We start from the raw sequence: 16564 nt of genomic DNA, 5'->3' as shown, positions 1-16564 counted from the left end.
GTGAAACCTGCTTTGCTAAGAATACCCTCAATTTAAATGATAAGGGTCTGAGCATGAATTGAGTTTGTTTCCCAAAGTTTTATGACCCTTTGGCTATCTGACCCTGACTGGAATAAGCCCTCATAGTTCTTTGAATGCTATCTATTGTTTGGTCTTTACTGCCTGACAATGATTGATGAGCTTTACAGCCTGTATTCCTATGCAAATTAAACCTAATAAAAGCCCATTGAGAAACAGGCTTAAAGCCTTTCTCCTCTGAGAGATTGGGGCCACCTTTCCTCCCCAAGCAGATCATATCTTGGCAGACTTATTCTCATCTGTGGTGTCTGGGTTTGGGGGAGCTCTTTGGGTGGAGCAACCCCTCACAACCCCGCAGCAAACCAGAGGCTCGTTCAGTGACTGATCCTAATAGGCAGCCAGCAGATGGAGACAGGCAGAGGCGGACCTCAGGGTTCCTAGGAATTTTTGCTGACCTGTTCCTGCGTTCAGTGCTGGTAAAAGCAAGCCTTAGTGCACAGCTTTATCCTCTCAGCACACACCCAGACCCAGCAGAGGCAGCCACAGCTGTGGATCACTTTGTAGTTATAAACATGTTGCCCAGGGCCAGTCACAGGCAGTGTCTGACATTGATCTGCACCACAGCCCCTTCCAACAAGCCCCAGAACCATCACAACCAGTGGCCAGCTTCAGATAACATGAAAAGAGGACCAATTAGCTTCGTAAGTGGCATATACAAAGAGAAATCTCAGCAGGCACCAAACCCTGCTGAGGTAAATTCTACCCTGAGTGGTCAGCATACCCACTGTGGTTGGATTGATCATTACAATTAGCCAGCCTGAGTGTTAACCCCACACACGTATGAGTCAATAGCAATCAAGTCTCAATTACAATATGAGGGCCCACATAATCCACACAAGGGACACTCCTGGAGCACCCAGTGCAAGTGATCAAGGAGACTGTGTCACGGGTCCCCACAAAACACCTACTACATAAGATCATCCTACTGAGACTTGGACCCACAGCAGGTCTACCTAACACATAGAAACAAACACAAAGAGGCAGCCAAAATGGGGGAACAAATAATCATGTCCTAAATGAAAGACACGAGAAATCTCCAGCTCAATGGAATGGAGGCAATCAATTTACCAGATACAGAGTTCAAAACAATGGTTATAAGGATAATCAAGGAACTTAAGGGAAGAATGGATGAAATCAATGAGAACTTAACCAAAGAGACAGTAAACATAAAAAAGGACATAGAAACCATTACAAAGAACCAGTCAGAAATAAAGACTACAATGTCTGAAGTGAGCAATACACTAGAAGGATAAAACAGTAGGTTGAACAAAGAAGCTTGAATCAGTGATTTGGAAGACAAGGTAGAAGAAAACACCCAACTATAACAGCAAACAAGAAAAAAGAATTGCTCTGGCTGGGTGACTTAGTTGCTTGGAGCATTGTTTTGTACACCAAAGATTGTGGGTTCAGTTCCTGGTCAGGGCACATACCTAGGTTTCAGGTTCAGTCTGTTATAGGGGTGTAAGCAGTGAGAGACAAGTGATTTATGTTTCTCTCTCATCAATGTTTCTCTCTCTCACTCTGTCTCTCCCTGCCTCTCTTTCTAATATCAATAAAAGCATGTCCTCAGGTGAAGATTTAAAAAAGAGGAAAAAAGAATTGCCCTGGTTGGGTGGCTCAGTTGATTGGAATGTAGTCTCATGAACCAAAATGTTGTGGGTTCAATCTTTGTCAGGGTACATACCTAAGTTGTAGGTTCCACCTGTGTTGGGGTGCATATGGGAGGCAACCAATTGATTTTTCTCTCATGTCTCTCTCTCTCATTAATAAACACATGTCCTCAGATGAGGATAAAAATCATAGATACAGAGAATGTTTTAATGGTTGTCATATGGGGGGCGGTTAGAGGATGGGCACAACAGGTGAAGGGATTATGAAGTACAAGTTGGTAATTATAGAATAGTCATGAGGATGTAAGTACAGCATAGGGAATAGAGTAGCCAAAGAACATACATGCATGAGCCCTGGATATGGACAATGGTGTGGGGAATGCCTGAGGGAGTCACGTGGGGGCTAGGGGAAAAGGGAAAAATTAGGACAACTATAATAGCATAAACAATAAAATATAACGGAAACATTTTTTTGAAGTATAAAAAATGAGATAGTTTAAGGGACCTTTGAAACAATATGAAGTGTAACAACAGCTGCATCCTAGGGGTACCAGAAAAAAGAAGAACAAGGGATTGAGAATCTATTTGAAGAATTAATGGCTGAAAACTTTTCTAACTTGGTAAAGGAAAAAGACGCACTAGTCCAGGAAGCTCAGAAAGTTCCAAAGAAGATGAGTCCAGAGAGGCCCACCCCAAGGACACATCAAAATTAAAATGGCAATGCTTAAAAACAAAAAGAGAATTTTAAAGCAGCAAGAGAAAGATAGTTAGTTACTTACAAGGGAGCTCCCATTGGACTATCAGCTGATTTCTCAAAAGAAACCTTTCAGGCCAGACTGAATTGAAATGGAATATTCAAAATGATGAAAAGTGAGGACCCACAACTAAGACTGTTTTACACAGCTAAGCTATCAGTCAAACTGAAGAAGAAAGAAAGAGTTTTCCGGACAAGAAAAAACTAATGGATCTTGTTACCACCAAACCAGTATTAAAAGAAAAGTTAAAGGTTCTCCTTGAAGAAGAAGAAGAAGAAGAAGAAGAAGAAGAAGAAGAAGAACAACAACAACAACAACAACAACAACAACAACAATAACAACAACAACAATAACAACAACAACAATGAAGAGGAGGAGGAGGAGAAGAAAAAGAAGAAAAAAGGAAAATAATGATAAAGAATAAAATGGCAATAAATATATACCTATAAATAATCACTTTAAATATAAATGGCTTAAATATTCCAATCAAAAGGCATAGTGTAGCTGAATAGAAAAGAAAAAAAGACCCATATATATGCTGTCTACAAGAGACACACCTCACAAGGAAAGATGCACAAAGACTAAAAATAAAGGCATGAAAAAAGATATTCCATGCAAATGGAAAGGAAAAAAAAAAAGCTGGAGTAGCATACTTATATCTAACAAAAAAAGACTTTAAAACAAAGGCTATAGCAAGAGACAAAAAAGAACATTACATAATGTTAAAGGGAGCAGTCCAACAGGAGGATATAACCTTTGGAAGCATTTATGCACCCAACATAGGAGCACCTAGACATACAAAGCAAATTGAGTTGGACATAATGGGAAAGATTGACAGTAATGCAGTCACAGTAGGGGATTTTAACGTCCCATTAACTTCAATGGAGAGATCTTCCAGACAGAAAAACAACAAGGGAATAGTGACATTAAATTACACACTAGATAAGATGGATTTAATTGGTATCTTCAGAACATTTTACCTCAAAGTAGCAGAATGTAATTTTTTTCAAGAACACATATAATATTTTCTAGGATAGACCACATGTGACATGAAACAAGCCTCAATATTGAAATCATATCAAGCATTTTCTCTGACCATAATGGTATGAAACTAGAAATCAATCTCTAGAAAAAAACAGAAAAACACACAAAGACACATGGCTAAATAACATGTTACTAAACAATCAATGGGTTTAACAATGAGATCAAGGAAGAAATCAAAAGATACCTTGAAACAAATGAAAATGAATACAAAACAACCCAAACTATATGGGACACAGCAAAAACAGTCCTAAGAGGAAAAATTCATACCATACAAGCATACCCCGAAAAAACAAGAAAATTGCAGTTAAACAATCTATCTTTATACTTTAAGAAGCTTAAAAAGGAACAACAAACAAAGCCCAAAGTGAGTAGAAGGAAGGAATTAATAAAGATCAGGGCAGAAATAAACAATATAAAGTCTAAAAAAGCAATATAATGTCAATGAAACCAAGAGCTGGTTCTTTGAAAAGACAAACGAGATTGACAAACCTTTAACCAGACTCATCAAGAAAAAAAGAGAGAGGATTCAAATAAGTAAAATCAGAAATGAAAGAGGAGAAGTAACAATGGATACCACAGAAATATAAGAGAGTATAAGAAAATATTATAAACAACTATATACCAACAAATTGAATAATATGGTAGAAATGGATAAATTTCTTACAATCTTCCAAAATGAAATCAGGAAGATTCAGAGAATCTGGAAAGACAGATTACAACTAGTGAAATTAAAGCAGTAATCAAAAAACTCCTAACAAACAAAAGCTCTGGATGACTTCACAAGGGAATATTACCAAACATCCAAATAATCAAAAAACTCCTAACAAACAAAAGAACTGGATGGCTTCACAAGGGAATATTACCAAACATCCAAATAAGAACTAACATCTATCCTTCTCAAACCATTCCAAAAATTCAAAGGAGGAAAGACTCCCAGCTCATTTTACAAGGCAAGAATTATTTTAATTCCAAATCCAGATAAAGACATTACAAAGAAATAAAATTATAGGCCAATAACCTGATGAACACAGATGCTAAAATCCTCAACAAAATATTAGCAAACTAGCAATACCTTAAAAAGATCATACACCATAGTCAGATGGGATTTATCCTGGGGATGCAAGATGGGTACAATATCCACAAATCAATAAATGTGATTCACCAAATAAACTGAATGAAGTGTAAAAATCCAATGATCATATCAATAGATGCAGAAAAAGTATTTGATAAAATCCAGCACCCATTTATGATCAAAATTCTCATCAAAATGAGAATAGAAGGAAAATACCTTAATACAGTAAAGACCATACATGACCAACCCATAGCCAACATCATACTCAAGGGCAAAAATTAAAGTATTCCCTTACGATCAGGACCAAGACAGAGATTTTCACTTTCACCACTTTCATTAAACATAATATTGGAAATCCTAACCATGGCAATCAGGCAAAAGAAGAAACAAAAGGCATCCAAATTGGACAGGAAGAAGTAAAACTGTCATTATATGTACATGACATGATACTGTAATAGAGAACCCTAAAGATTCCTCTCCAGTCTGATAGAACTGATAAATGAATTCAGTAAAGCAGCAGAATATAAAATAAATATCCAGAAATTAGTTGCATTTCTCTCATCCAAGTACTAACCAGACCCAACCCTGCTTTGCTTCTGAGATCAGACGAGATCCGGCGTGTTCAGGGTGGTATCACCTATAGACCAGTTGCATTTCTATAAACCAATAATTTACTATCAAAATGGAAACCAAGAAAACAATCCTATTTAAAAATACATTAAAAAATACCTAGGAATAAACTTAACCATGGTTAGAAAAAACCCTGTGCTCATCAAATAATAAGACACTGAAGAAAGATAAAAAGATACAAATAAGTGAAAGCATATACCATTTTCATGGGTAGGAAGAATTAACATCACCAAAATGTCCATACTAACCAAAGCAATCTATAGATTCAATGCAATTCCTATCAAGTTATCAATGGTGTATTTCACAGAACTAGAACAATATTTCAAAAATTTATATGGGATCACAAAATACCCTGAATAGCCACAGTAATCTTGAGAAAGAAAAACAATGTTGGAGGAATCATGCTACCTGATATCAAAATACACTACAAGTAATCAAAACAGCATGGTGCTGGCATAAAAACAGATATATAGACCATGGAACAGAACAGAGATCCTGGAAATAAAACTACATCTTTATGGTCGATTAGTATTTTACAAAGGAGGCAAGAACATACACTTGGCGGAAGTCAGTCTATTCAGTAAATGGTGTTCAGAAAATTGGACAGATACATACAAAAAAATGAAACTGAGGACACCATCACATGCTTAACATAGGACTAAAGACTTAAATGTTAGACTTGAAGCCATAAAAATCCTAGAAGAAAACATAGGCAGTCTCAGACATTTCTTGTAGCAATATATTTTTCTGATAAATCACCTTAGGCAAGGAAAATCAATAGGACTAAATCAAACTGAAAAGGTTTTGTACAGCAAATGAAACCATCAACAAAATGAAAACAAAACCCACTGAATATGAAAACATATTCATCAATCTGCTAAGGGCTTAATATCCAAAATTTAAAAAGAACTTACACAATACCAAAAAAAAAGCAAACAAAAAAATCCAATTTAAAAAAGGGCAGGATCTGAGTAGACACTTCTCCAAAGAGGACATACAAATGGCCAATAGACATATGAAAAGATTCTCAGTATCACTAATCATCAGAGGATTGCAAGTTAAAACCATAGTGAGATATCACCTCATACCTGTCAGAATGGCTATCATCAATAAATCAATAAACAACAAGTTTTGGTGAGGATGTGGAAAAAAGGGAACACTTGTGCATTTTTGGTCAGAATGCAGATTTGTGTAGGCACTGTGGAAAACGGTATGGTATGGAGTTACCTCAAAAAGTTACACATGGAACTGCCTTATGACCTACCAATTCCACTTTTGAAATATATCTAAAGAAATCTGATACACTAATTTAAAAGAATACATGCACCTTTAGTTTCATTGCAGCATTATTTACAATAGCCCAGATATGGAAGCAGCCCAATTGCCCATCAGTGGATGAGTGGATAAAAAAGTTGCGCCACATTTACACAATGGAGTACTACTCAGCGGTAAAAAAGAAGGAGGTTGTACTTTTATGACAGTGTGGATAGACCTGGAGAACATTATGCTAAATGAAACAAGTTGGTCAGAGAAAGAAAAGTACAGTACCATATAATTTCACTTGTATGTGGAATTTAATGAACAAAATACCCTAACAAAACACCAATAAACTCATAGCTGTCAGAGGGGAGCAGATCTGGGGGCTGTGTAAAAAAAAAAAAAGCTGAAGGTATTAAGCAAAAAACAAACAAACAAAAAAACTCCAAACAACCCAAACCCAAAAATTTCACAGAGAGACAACAGTATGGTCATTATCAGAGGGAAATGGGGGTGGGGGGAGGCAGGCGAGGGTAAAGGGGGGATAAATGGTGATAGAGACATGACTTGAGGTGGTGAACACAGAATACAATATGATGGGGGAACTCCAGAGTTAAAGGTTTTAGCTGTAGTTATAGTTGATAGGATTAAGTGATTTATGTTTGTAGAAAGCATTATTCCAGGAACTGGAATGCATGACCTAGTGACTCCAGAAGGTCTAAAAGCAAGTCAACCTTTGTGCCCCAGGGGCTCTACAAGCTATTGATCTGTTCAACTGATAGCCTTACATACTCAGAACCTGGTTTGCAATTTCCTCCAATCATTAACCTTTATCTTTTTCCTTCTGTTTTCATAGGCATACCTCTTATTAAATACTCAACTACTTATTTACACAATATAGATTTTCACTTTGGGAGCCCATCTGCATCAATACCTCCTGACAATTTGACTGAACTGACTTACTTTCAGAACCATTGTAATTAAGTCAGTAAAATATGGAGCAATTTACCAATTTTGTTTCTGGATACAACAATTCCTTATCATGATGATCTTGCTTCAGGGATTCCCTCCCATCCCTAGTTTGGAAGAATCCTAGGATATCAGCCTCTCTGTTCCAGTCTTGGGTTCCACACCCTTGTCCTTCCTTAGATCAGGCGGGGAGAGACTTCCATACCCTGCACAGGCAGGAACTGTGGCCCTTGTGAGGAAGAAGCAGGTACTGAAGACCAACTGTCTTCCCTCATTTTCTCTAAAAGATTCTAGGGATGGAAGTCTCTGAGCAGGGACTGAGACAGGCTAGTAAACCAGGACAAGTGGAATAGGGAAACTGGGACAGATAGTTAAATGGCCAAGCAGTTTACAACCATCTAGTAAATAGTAGAATCCTAGATTCCCTAACCAAGGACACTTAAGAGTAAATGGTTTACACTTCTCCTCCCAATCAGAGGGTAAATAGCTTAAATTACCCTACTCTGGGAGATAGATAAAAGAAATTCAGTTAGTGCCAACCACACCCAAGGATGGAAGTCAGAGGAAAAAAATCTCATTTTAACACAACAGCATAAAGCTCATGAATATTCTATTGAATCCTCCCCTAAGACCTCCCTTAAACTTCCAGCCTTTAAAACCCTCAAGAGGAAGGACCCAATAGCACAGTCCCTCTTGGAGCATGCCCACGCCTTTCCCCTCCTCCTCTTCTTCCCCTCAGGTGCATTACCCTTGCCTTTCTCTCTCCCAAGTTCCAAGGGCCCTTCTCCTGCTTCTGTAGCTTGTTTCCTGAACCTACACAGCCCAGCTGTCTCACTACTATGACCTCTGTAACTTTCTAAACAAACTGTCTCTTATAATTTGAAAAAAAAGAAAGCAAAGTAAATACCATATTTTACCATTTCACAGAGTACAGTACACTTATGCAACTGGTAACCTTCAGGTGTTTTATCATATGCAAGTATAAATGACATCATGAATACTTTACCTGAATTGCAGATGGCAAAGGCATAATGGATTGCTAATCACTGAAATTAAGATTTCCAAATTAGAGCAACCTATCTTATTGAGGTCCTTGTTACAGAGACTGAGCAAAACCTCTCTTGGTGATTATGGATGGACCACAGCTCTGATGCTTTGTGAAATTCTGACAATAACATCATGATGACATAGCTTTTAAGAAATGTCTATTCTGAAAACTGGCAATATACACTCTCATTTTTCAATGTACTTACTCTTTGTAGGTAGTTTACTCTTCCAATAGCACCAATTTTTCCTGTATAATTTGTAAAGCTGACATTGCCTTCAGTGGCAGCATAGAACTCAAAAATGTGAATGTCCCCAAATCTCTTGATGAATTCTCTCCACACATCTCCTCGCAAGCCATTGCCTAATGCTAGTTTCACTTTGTGATCACGATCGTTTGGTTTCTGTTGTAGGAAGAGAAGGACACCACATGGAAATATCTCTAGAGACTATACTTACATATTAACAATTGCTTTTATGTTTCTATATATTTGTGTTGGTTACAGATTCACCTTAGTGCACACCTTTTCTGTTACCCACATATGGAACTCCTCCTTTTCACCCCAATGCACACAGTATGGGCCAACAGGTAGCTGTCAGATTCTCCCATTTTGGTTTTTAAGAGGCAAGGTGAGACAATTTGACAGAGCTAAGTGATGCCAACATTTAATCCATATCCAACCTGAAGCTAGAACAGTGTATACATCGTTTTATTGAGGGAACTAGTGAATCTCACTGAATTGCTGGAAAGGAGGAGCCACATGGCAAAGATCTGCCAGAGACTAAAACAATTTGAAGTAACGATTTTCATCTGACAAGGGAGAAGAAAACTGGGAACACGGTCCAAAGAGAAAGACAATCATTTCCCAGAGAGCCATAAATAGCAATAATGTGAGGGCCTGAGAAGCTGGAAAGAACCATCTTGATCATCTCCTCATTTAACAGACTCAGCCAATGAAACTTGTCCTGCTGAGACGGGAAGGGAAGAGTGGGAGGACCCGGCTCCCAATGGCCTCAGGTGGCCTGGGAGGAGTGTACTGGGCTGTAAATAAAAATCATAAAGGAAAAGCTGTTCTGGGTGTGAGAACTAAAGCAGAGCTTGTGTCAGCGGGAGAGGGGGGGTTAAGACTGGCTTGTGTTCCATTCAACCATAACCTTTGTGGGGCCTCTGCAAATATGTCTAATCTTATGGTCATTTCAATGATCTTTTATATTAATAAGGCAATTGATGTCCTAAAGGAGACCATGGCCTGGGGGGAGAGCCAGGTAAATAAATGAGTATAATTTTCAACTGGCAAGTTTTGTAACTCTATAATCTTTAACAGAAAACCAAATGGAATGGGGTAAAACCGCTAGGTAACTAGGACTGTCCTCAAACAACAAGTTTACATTTCTTTGATTGAATAGTTGTTTGCTTAAAAGAGCAAATGCTGCCCTGGCTGGCGTAGCTCAGTGGATTGAGCGCGGGCTGCGAACCAAAGTGTTGCAAGTTCGATTCCTAGTCAGGGCACATGCCTGGGTTGCAGGCCATGACCTCCAGCAACCGCACATTGATGTTTCTCTCTCTCTCTCTCTCTCTCTCTCTCTCTCTCTCTCTCTCCCCTCCCTCCCTCCCTTCCCTCTCTATAAATAAATAAATAAATAAATAAAATTTAAAAAAGAGCAAATGCTCTAAAGAGTATATATTATTTGCTATCTGTGAACCCACTGTGCTGTGGTTTAGGAATCAGAGTCTCTCTTTGAAGATAAATGTTCAAAGAGAGAGAATGGCCATTCTCCCATAAAGGGGAGGGCGTTTGATAGGGCAGTCATCAACCAAAGCAAAACAAACCTTGGATTGGTTTCCATGTGGGAGGAGCCAAGGGACCAGGGGAGCAGCACATATGCAGTTAATTTTGAGTATCTTCTTGGTTGAAACTCAGGTGGTGAAACTTTTTCAGGAATCCCAACCAGAGGGGTGGACAGACACTGGCTACTGGTAAAGCCTGGACCCCTTAAGCAATGTTACTGAGGAAGAAATGTATACAGATCCGTGGCAGGCACTGTGGATACTAACAGGAGTATATTTAGCCTCAAAGGCACTTACAATCTAATGGGGGAGTGTTGGAGAGTACCTGAAAAGCCTTTTGGACCCGCATGAGCCCTCGGTCCATAGGTCGCTGAATCTACTCCCTTTTATAATTACTAAGTACCTCTCAGTGATGAGACCATATGTCTGGTTTGCCATGCCTGTGGTCCGGATGTGCTTTTGCACTCCTTGTACTCTCGAGTGTCTCTGTTTGGATGATGAATTGTATGGTCACCTTGTCTGTCCATAAGTTGCTGTTCTTGGTAACAACTGTCAGCTTTTCAGGAAGCACCCTCAGGCCCCACCACTGCTGACCCTCACTGCCACTCTAGGAATAAAGCATCATATGTATTTGAAGAACACTTACTTTTGCTTAAAAGTAACTAACTGACTTGGGGCTTAGCTGCTCCCAGTTCTGTGTGAGAAGCTCCGAAGTGGCATTCCCACGTGTAAACCCAAGACCCTCCTTATTCCACATGCAGTCCACAATCACCCTGTTAGTTCATTTTGTCTAATGGGTGCTGACCATCTATCTGTCTCCCCTGTTCAATAGTAAATGCCTTTGAGGCCAAGCATATTTCTATGTCATCCACAGTACTGGGGCCTCGGCCTTGCATATAGTGCAATCCCTGCAGCAAGAGAAGTAACTTCCACCAGGAAACCCTCGACTTCCCTGTACAACAGCACAAAGGCAGGGAGGAGGGTGCAGGTGGCTGCAGGTGCCCTGGGTGTTTGGGAAGTGGGCCAGCCTCACAGGTGTAGCTGTGGGTGGCAGGTAGCTGGGTCATAGGCACAATACTGCAGGCTCAGTTTTCACTATAAACCGAGGGATCTTATTACATCAGCAGAAGGGATTAAGGCTCTAGGCTGGAAATGTTTGTGGACACAAACCACCAGATCCCGGAGCCTTCTGAGGTGGCTGGATCTCAAGCAGGCTTTCACTCCCAGTGGCTGAGAGTATCAGCTACGACTTGAGTTTCCTTTCCCAAAGAAGAAATGGTGTTTTCACATTACCAAAGCCCCTCCTCAAAAGAACTACCCGTATTTTAGGTCAAGGGTCACCTGGCTCAGTTTTTTAAAATAAGGATCAAACCTTGTATTCCTTCCACCTTGGAGGTAAGCTGCAACATGCAAACACACCTGGAGGGATTTAAGTCCACATTGGGATTTGGTGACTGGTGAAGGGCGAGAGGGTATCCAGAGAGGAATATAGGGTACCAGGTACTTAGAGGAAGCAAAAAACTTTGAGGGCTTTACTACGTGCCAGACATTTGACCTGTACTGTCTTATGTCACCCCACTAAATTTAATAAAAACATTTAAAAATGTGAATGGTAATAAAGCATTTCTTTTTATATGACAATTGAAAAACAAAAACAAAAACGAAGCCTGTGAGGGTTAAAATACTTTGCCAAAGTCACACAGGTAGCAACATGATTGCTCCAAGATTCAAATCCAAACCTTTGTGACTTCAGAGAGTGCTCTTTTTCTTAATTAAAAAAAAATAATGACACACACAGGTTTAAGAATCCAATAGAACTGAAAGGCTCTTAAATGAAGAAAGCTGTTCATTCTACTTCTCTGTCCTCATCCTTTGCCCCTACTTACTACCCAGAGGCACTTTTAATTCTTGTAGCTGTTTCTTATCCTCTGATTTCTAAATTAAATGCTTATACTGCTATTTTTTGATTAATCAAATTTAGACATTATTTATTGGTGTACTATTGGACTAGATGAGACTTATGCTCTCTTCCATTTTCCCAATATCATAATTTTGGTTAAAGCAATATTCAGTGCTCATATCACTTTGCTCATAATATACTATTGATGAGCTAAATAATATACTATTAGCACATTCTTGAATACCTTTTTGCTTCTCCTGGAATCAATGGCCTCCTTGCCCTTTTTCTTTGTTTTCTTAGTTTCTCTTTGTAGGTCTTTTCGCACCACCCGACAGTCTCTAAGCGAAATTTCCATGTGGTGCAATCAATCAGATGATGTAATTTCCATTATGTTCCCTTCAGCCTTTGGCTCCAGTCTGGACCAGCTGCTCCCCAGGTCTGGGGATTCCTCTTGCCGCTCTTTCCTGGGTCCTATGTCTTCACCTCTCTCTCTTCACTCTCCTGTCTGGGTGGAATACTTTCTCTAGTAATTTCCTGAAGGAGGGTGTATTGGAGGTAAATTATTTTGAGACTTTGAATGTCTGAAACTATTCTTATTGTACACTTGACCAATAATTTGATCAACAATTTTTTAAGCAACAATTTTTACTTAGTATTTTGAAGGCACTGCTCCTTTGTCCTCCAACTTGCAGTGTTGTTGGCAAGTGAAATGTTATTCTTACAGAATCTTTTCCTTCTCTTTGTGTGGTAGGCTTACATTTTGTCATGGCATGGTTTTTATTGGGTCCTCTATCGACTTTTCCAATCCGTCTCTCAGAAATTTTTTTTTGTATTATTTCTTTGATAATTTCCTCCTCTGCATTTTCTCTATTCTTTTCCTGATTTCCCATTAATGAGATATTGGATCTTTTGGATTGATATTCTAATTTTATTATCTCATCTCCCCTCATGCCCATCACTTTATCTTCTCCAACTTTCTGTAAGATTTCTTAACTTTATCTTCCAAACTTTCTATGAATTAAAAAAGCTTTAAATCATATTTTTATTTTTCAGGAGGTCTTATTCTTCTCTTCAACAGCATACTGCTCTTGTTTTGTAGATATAACATCTTCTCTAACCTCTCTGAGGATATTAATTACAGGTTTTGGTAAGTGTTTGTGGGGGTGCTGTTTGAATGGATGCTGCTTCTTTTTTTCTTCAAATATCTTTCCTGTTGGAGGCTTTCCTCCGGCGACTGCTGATCCTCAGTGTCTGTTTGTATTTGGAAATAAGGCAACTAAATGATGTCTGAGCAGCTTTGTGTGGTGGGGGGCACTATTTTCATGTGGGCCGCACTGTCTGGTGATGGCCCAGTGCACCAAAGTCCAGCTTCTTTTTTGGGAAAGTTGAGTTCTTGCTAAGAATTACCCTCCTCCATCTCTTGCCTACAAGTATAAACTGGCTACTGGAGGTCTCAAAACTGTACAGGGAAAGGGAGCTGGGGTTTCCCTGATCAGTAAATAAATACTGACTCAATCTCTATTTTCAGTGCCTCACCCCTTTCCTGCTCTACTCTTGGGGTCCTTGAGTTCAAAGCCTTTCTAGGTCTTTGTCAGAGAATAAATCCCCTATCTCCTCTAAGGGTGGCAGAGGAAAGCAGCAGGTCTAGCTGTTTCCTGCACAGACTTTTACTTTCAAAAGTCCTCCTGTTTTCAAGCCTGATACCCAATCCCATCTTCAGTTGTGTTTGGTGTCTCCAATTTCCTTCCTGTTGGCACCTGCTGCTTAAGTTTCCCCTCCCTCCTGTGATGTCGGTCACCTCCATAATCAGCTTTGGACTACGGAGTTCCCTGATGCAATGTCTCATTTTCTAAGACAATGGAGCTTGTGTGTTTTTTTCTTGTTCTCTTGGTTTTGGGGAGACTTCCAAGAGGTGAAAGGGCAGAAGGTATTCATGATCTTAGAAAAAATTCCTAAGTCTGTGTTCTTACCATGCTAACAATGAATATGCTAGGCCTCAGCCTGGCTCCTTGGGGAGAGAAGAAAGCACCCACTAGAGGAAAGGGTGAAGCTAGACCTCTCTGCTTCACAGAAGAGGCCTTTCTCCCTCCAGTGTATCTTCCAATTGCAGCCAAAGAACCATCTAAAAACACCATCCTTCACATCACTCTCCCATGAAAGGCCCTTTGGTGGTGCTTTGTCGCAGTCACAATTAGTTCTCAGCAAAGGCCCAGTCCATCAGTCCCACCTGCTGCCACACCACTTGCAGTTGCCAGCGTGCCAGCTCCTTTGTTCCACTCCTCCGCACACGCGTTCCAGCCAACCGGAGGCCCTTCTTTCCCTGCATGGCTGGAAAACGTCTCTGCATCCTTCAAAACTCACCTTCTGTCACAAACCTTCCCTGATTCTGCTCTTTCCCTCTTTCCCCTGGCCTGTCCCTATCCTGGCTCCTGCAGGTCAAACTGGTCACTCTCCACTGTGCTGTAACATACTTCTCCATTCTGCTGTCAGAATGGAAGGGATACAGAGACAGAAATTTTGGTCTGGGAAAGGACTACAGAGGTTACCTAATTTTAAAGAATGGCAGATAACACTAGGGGGTAAGCTGGGTTTATTCAGCTGTTTCAGAGTTCTGAGTTATCTTATTTCACCTTCCTAATATCATGCCTTCAATGTGTGGCTCCTGGAACCCTTTTCTGGTTCCTTCTTCCTCCTGTTTCTCCTCTCACCTGGGTCCCGCTCCCAGCAGGCTGGACAAAGCCTCATTTGGGCCCCTGCCTGTAGCTTCAGTACTAATTGGAGTAGAGAAACACTCAGCTTTAGATGTATCCTGCTCCAATAAATAATTGGAACACTGAATGACACTGTCTTTTTAAGCAATGATGTAAGAAAGATGGGAGCAGACAACTGCCCAAGGCAGGAAACCAACTAAACTAGCCTTTCACCATTAAGCAGGTGCTCTGAGCTAAGTTAGCCTGAAATGTAATGAGTGAAGACAGGTAAATAAATAGACAAAGACTGTTCAACAACACTACTATAAAATCACCTAAGTAAGTCAATAGCTTTGCTATCCACCCCCTCTCAATAGTATATGAGAGTGACTAATTTGAATGCCCTCTCTTATTTCTTCCTTTGTGTATGCCTGGCAGAGGTTTTTTTTTTTTTTTTTTTTTTTTTTTTTTTTTTTTGATTCATTCAGTGAATATGTATGGAGCACCTACTATGAGCTATATACCCTTAAGCACCAAAAATAATGATATTAATGGCTACTACCATCTGATGAGTACTTACTAAGTGTCAGGTGCTTTGCTACATGCTTTATATATATCATCTCCTTTTGCCTTTACAGCCTCCTGTAAGGTAGGTATGGTTATTTCCCTCGTTGGCTGCTGGGAAACAGATTCAGAAAGGTTAAGCATCTAGCTGGAAGGGTAGAGTCAGGAGTCAGGCTTGGTGACTTGAGTCCTTGCTCTTAAGCACTATGTTAAGTCCCTTGAGCCAAATATGAACTCCTCCCCTAAGGGTGGCTGGAAGCATTCCTCCCCAGTCCTTGGCCCTACCAGAGGAGCTACTGACTACTGTTAGGAAGAGCGAGGAGAAGCATTACCTCAGGTTTTCCCAAGGAGCCAGGCCACATCTGTGGAAGGTTGTCATCTCATTCACATGCTTAGCTAAGGCAAGTGTTGCCTCCCTGATATCCATGTTGGGGGCTGGTGGTGTCAGCCACCCCAAAGAAGGTCTATTTGAGGCAGCGCTAAGGCTGAGAAAGAGCCTGATTACATTGGTCCAGAGCCTTCCACCATTAGCTCTGGTTTTTATCCACTTTTGTTTGAGAAGTCCATTTAATACCATCTTTCTTTAAGCTCCATTTAAATCCACAGATATCTGGGCTTCCTAGCATAATCTATTTTTCTTTTAAATTGTGGTAAAACACCCATAACACAATTTACCATCTTAACCATTGTTAAGTATACAACTTGGTGGTATTAACACATTCATAATGTTGTGCAACCATCACCACCATCCATCTCCAGAACTCTTTCTGTCTTGTAAAAATGGAACTCTGTACCCATTAAACAATAACTCCCACTACCTCCCTCACCCAGCCACCATTCTACTTTTCTGTCTCTGTGGTTTTACCTACTCTAAGTACCTCATGTAAGTGGAATCATACTGTGTTTGTCTTTTGGTGACTGGCTATTTCACTTAACATAGTGTCCTCAAGCTTCATCTATGTCATAGCATATTGCAGAATTTCCTTCTTTTCTTAAGGTTGAATAATATTCCATTGTGTATATATATTTATATACTACTTTTTGGTTATCCATCCATCCATCAGTGGATGATTGATTCCGTAGATTGATTCCATGTTTTAGCCACTGTGAACATGGTGTACAAATAGCTCTTTCAAATCTTGCTTTAAATTCTTTTGGATAT

The 16564-nt window shown here is 39.8% G+C and overlaps 1 protein-coding gene across 1 annotated transcript in view; it reads right to left on the bottom strand.

Moving 5' to 3' along the window:
- SLC27A2 (solute carrier family 27 member 2) overlaps positions 1-16564 on the bottom strand; it is a 50276-nt gene that overhangs the window by 9339 nt on the left and 24373 nt on the right. The window contains exon 5 of the mRNA XM_028506369.2: positions 8669-8863. Within this exon, the coding sequence (XP_028362170.1) occupies positions 8669-8863 (195 nt within the window). The remainder of the gene's footprint in view (positions 1-8668; positions 8864-16564) is intronic.

This window comes from Phyllostomus discolor, chromosome 1 (assembly GCF_004126475.2).
Source record: "Phyllostomus discolor isolate MPI-MPIP mPhyDis1 chromosome 1, mPhyDis1.pri.v3, whole genome shotgun sequence".
Taxonomy (NCBI): Eukaryota; Metazoa; Chordata; class Mammalia; order Chiroptera; family Phyllostomidae; genus Phyllostomus; species Phyllostomus discolor.
The sequence above is the reverse complement of the archived record's forward strand: the minus strand, read 5'-3'. Positions and strand labels throughout refer to the sequence as shown.